Source organism: Sphaeroforma arctica (assembly GCF_001186125.1).
Source record: "Sphaeroforma arctica JP610 unplaced genomic scaffold supercont1.742, whole genome shotgun sequence".
Taxonomy (NCBI): Eukaryota; class Ichthyosporea; order Ichthyophonida; genus Sphaeroforma; species Sphaeroforma arctica.
In genome coordinates this window covers 25,830-29,274 of record NW_014039816.1, presented here as the reverse complement: position 1 = coordinate 29,274, position 3,445 = coordinate 25,830, and the positions used below count along the sequence as shown (strand labels likewise).

Below are 3,445 nucleotides of genomic sequence, written 5' to 3'. Positions count from 1 at the left end.
ATGATGCAACCTCTTCCGCCTCTGTCAATCGTGGGTCAGCAGGGTCGGTAAATGTTGCTGTGTGAGGTAACCTTTGTTTCTATTTTTGGAAGTACTGATTGTTTGGAAAGGTTCAATAATAAAATCATTGACTTTTCCCAGGCTTGTACATGAAAACGGCAGGAAAGCAGGGGTAACTTGTTGTCTCTCGAGCGTATGGGCCAGCACAAGCGCAAATAGTTGATCCTTATAAAGATGGTATAGTTCTCGAATTCACTGAATATCGCAAATTCCTCCGGGCAAAGTATACCCTGTAGATAGGGTCATATCTAGATACTTGAAGTTATGTCCTGTACGAATTGAGTTATTCCGAATACACTTTATAATACGTATAAGACAGTACAATTCGGAGAATTTCTGGCCATTGACATCAACACTACTCGGTAGTGATTGTTGAGGTAAAACTAATCGGCGACCAGGTGGTTCTGAACTTGTATTGCGTAGAAGACGCATCCTTCATGCCTTCATATTCACAGCGCTTCCATAAAAAAAAATTATTAGACGCAATAACGCTGGTTTCTTGGGCTTTTGTAATCGCCGTAGATATGTACCCACTAAATTGTTCGCCTGTCATGTTAAATAAAGGTACGTTTAGACATCAGATTAATTGAAAGCTTTCATCCGCTGATCGGTATCATCAAAAAAGATTTGCATATGGTTGGTAAGTACCTCAAGGCCATATGGGCTGGACCGTTAACCGTCGACAATGTATCATACATACAGCATCACGTACTATGCTGGCCCTATTTTCTGGGTTGAGACCTGTGCTTTTACTTCGTCGTTTTGTTGCCTGCTATCAAATAGCAATCATATATTTGTACTAGACTTGTTTATACTACCATTTACACACATGCGGATTCAGTAAGCGGGAAGTGCAGTATTGTTTGTTTGTGATAATAGAGTTTTGGCATCAAGCAAAACCGTAAGCAGTGAACTAGATTTATAGATTCGAGGTTTCTTTGTATAGATGTGGTGTGCATAGGCCTGCACAAGGAAGTTAAAAAGGAAACGTCGCTTGTATCGACTGGTTTCATAGTAGAACACTGCCCTGTCTTTGCCATTCTCCTTTATATTGGTAATCGCCTCTTTTTGGTAATATATCACGAACCGATTTGGGAGTTTGGACTGGTTCCGTGCAGGCTACCTGCATATCTGTCGTGTCTTCGTGACAAACGCGCTGTAGAATACCGCCATATGTATTGGTGTCATCGAGTATTGCTTCTTATCGTAAAATATATGCTTTGCTGAACTATATGAAGGTGTGTACATTGACACACTCACGAATTCGGATTGTATACTGGGCACGAAGTGTATGCGCTGCACTAACGGAGTTCTACTGACCTCGGAATAGATTGATCGTGTAAGAAAAAAAATCGTTTTGGTGTTGCTCCTCAACAGTCAAATGTATGTGTAGTCACGGCAGTATTGAAATCGAATTCCGCAAGTTTCCGATCATGTCTTGTTCAATGTTGTGTTAACTCTTACTTGATACACCTCATCTACTACATACGCTCTCTGTCGTGCTCGTTCAGCTGCTTCATTCGTCTTTAATATTTCATTCCCTGTACCTATCGGCTCAAGAGTGCACAGTTTCCTATAGTTGATCAATAGCTGTTGATTACACTTTCTCTTCAGTTACCGGCGTACCGTTGTGAGATAGTGGCTTTTAATGCATAGTTGTTATATTCCCATTCTCCTTTGCAACAAGCACGGTTTTGTGGAAATGTAATCACCTCACTCCCAATACAGATGACAGAGAACCGTCAGGTTTGAATTGCCGAAAGCAAGCTTCTATCCAAACTTGTCGCATCTGATTGTTTATTTCGATCTTCAGCCTCGCTTGCTGTGCAGCCTTCCTTGATTTCGCCTTATTGAAAGCATTGTGGCGAGGTATCCGCAAGAAAGAGCCTTAACCCCATCACAAATACTACCCGTTCTATTCCCGCACGTAACTACACAACACACATTCATTCTACACAATAATCGTTTATCTAAGGTCGTTCAATTAAGTGTTTCCGTCATTCCAGTAGAAATTATAAACTCTAAACTCTGAAGTCTTGTATCCAAAAATTTGTATGCCAGTCCCAAAAATTGAAACGACGCTTTACTTGTTTGCTTCAGAAGGCTAAGACTTACAGAGCAAAAGAATTTACTGGGAAATAGGACATGTCGAGTCCTCCTGGTCAGCCAACTACATGTGCCAATTTATGACTTAAGGGGATGGAAAGCTAGATACCAAGTGATGGCGTTTTAGATGCAGGGCAATTACTGCCCCAGCTTGGTGTTAAGTTGAATTTAGAAGTATTTTATTGACAAATGAATGGAACCAATGAAATGAATCCAATCTGTTGTACTCACCAGATAAATCTAGACCGAAGTAGTTAAAACATCGTAATTTCTTTAACTCAACGTTTAGTACGAAATAGTCAGCCTGGTCAAGCCAACTTTACATATTAAGCTTAATAGCTATAATACTATGACGAAAGTCAAGGGATCGACTAAGGCGTCGACATGCTCGTCAATAAGACCAGGTTGCCAAAGTTATCAGTACAATTAGAGGAGACTGACAAGGAGGTTGGCCCGACACCTGATATAGGCGTAACAGCTAAGCGCAAAATTACGCCGGAATTTGGAGCGACGGTAGCAGGACCTTCTGGCTCTATTGCGTTCAAACTTTAAAAAAGTGTGTGAAACAACATCGTTAATCTTTTAGAGAGCGACTCAGAGAGTGCTCGACATGCATTGGAGGATTTGGTATCATCATCATCAGATCAGAGAGGTACTAGAACTACTTGGCGTTCAAACATGCGCGAAAGAAGACCGCAACTATGGGGGCACTCAGACATCAATTGAGAGAGCGCAAGCCGAAAGCGAAAGAGGCTGCTACTGCTGGGGAATTCGACAATCATGACGTGAAGAAATCATCAGTGGGATTCCACAATAAATTTCGGGAGCTGAAGAGACGTTATAAAGGATTTCAACGGAAAAAAGTGATCGAGAAGAAGGATTCTGGAAACGAGCAATAGGGTTTAAGCAAAGGAATTGCCGATGAAGCAGAAGATGATCTTTCTGATGACGACGTAGCGAGATGAAGATGTGTCTGATTCTGAGATCGGCAACTTCTACAACGACGCCCGTTGGAGGAAAGAAGCTCAGCTTTGGTATTCAATGGATCAATGAATGCTATGGCTCGGATGTCCGGCGACAGGGAGAAAATGAGATTACCACAAGGCAGCAAGGGTCGAACCACTATCTTTTTCCGGACGTACATGATGGAGTATTGTCGTCACGATACATGTAAATGCATGCGGCTATAAGGTATTTCAGAAACGAAATATTTCAGGACGCGATGTTCTCTAGGCAGTTTCAGAGACGACCACCTACAGTGTTGTCAGCAAAACATGAT

General features: G+C 41.7%; 1 protein-coding gene across 1 annotated transcript; it reads left to right on the top strand.

Annotated features, from left to right (window-relative positions):
- Nucleotides 1–2,867: 2,867 nt before the first annotated feature.
- SARC_08338 (hypothetical protein) lies at nt 2,868–3,065 on the top strand (the record flags this gene model as incomplete). The annotated part of the gene is made up of 1 exon (XM_014297692.1): nt 2,868–3,065. The coding sequence occupies one exon, from the start codon at nt 2,868–2,870 to the stop codon at nt 3,063–3,065; it is 198 nt and encodes a 65-aa protein (XP_014153167.1).
- Between the last annotated feature and the right edge of the window lie 380 nt (nt 3,066–3,445).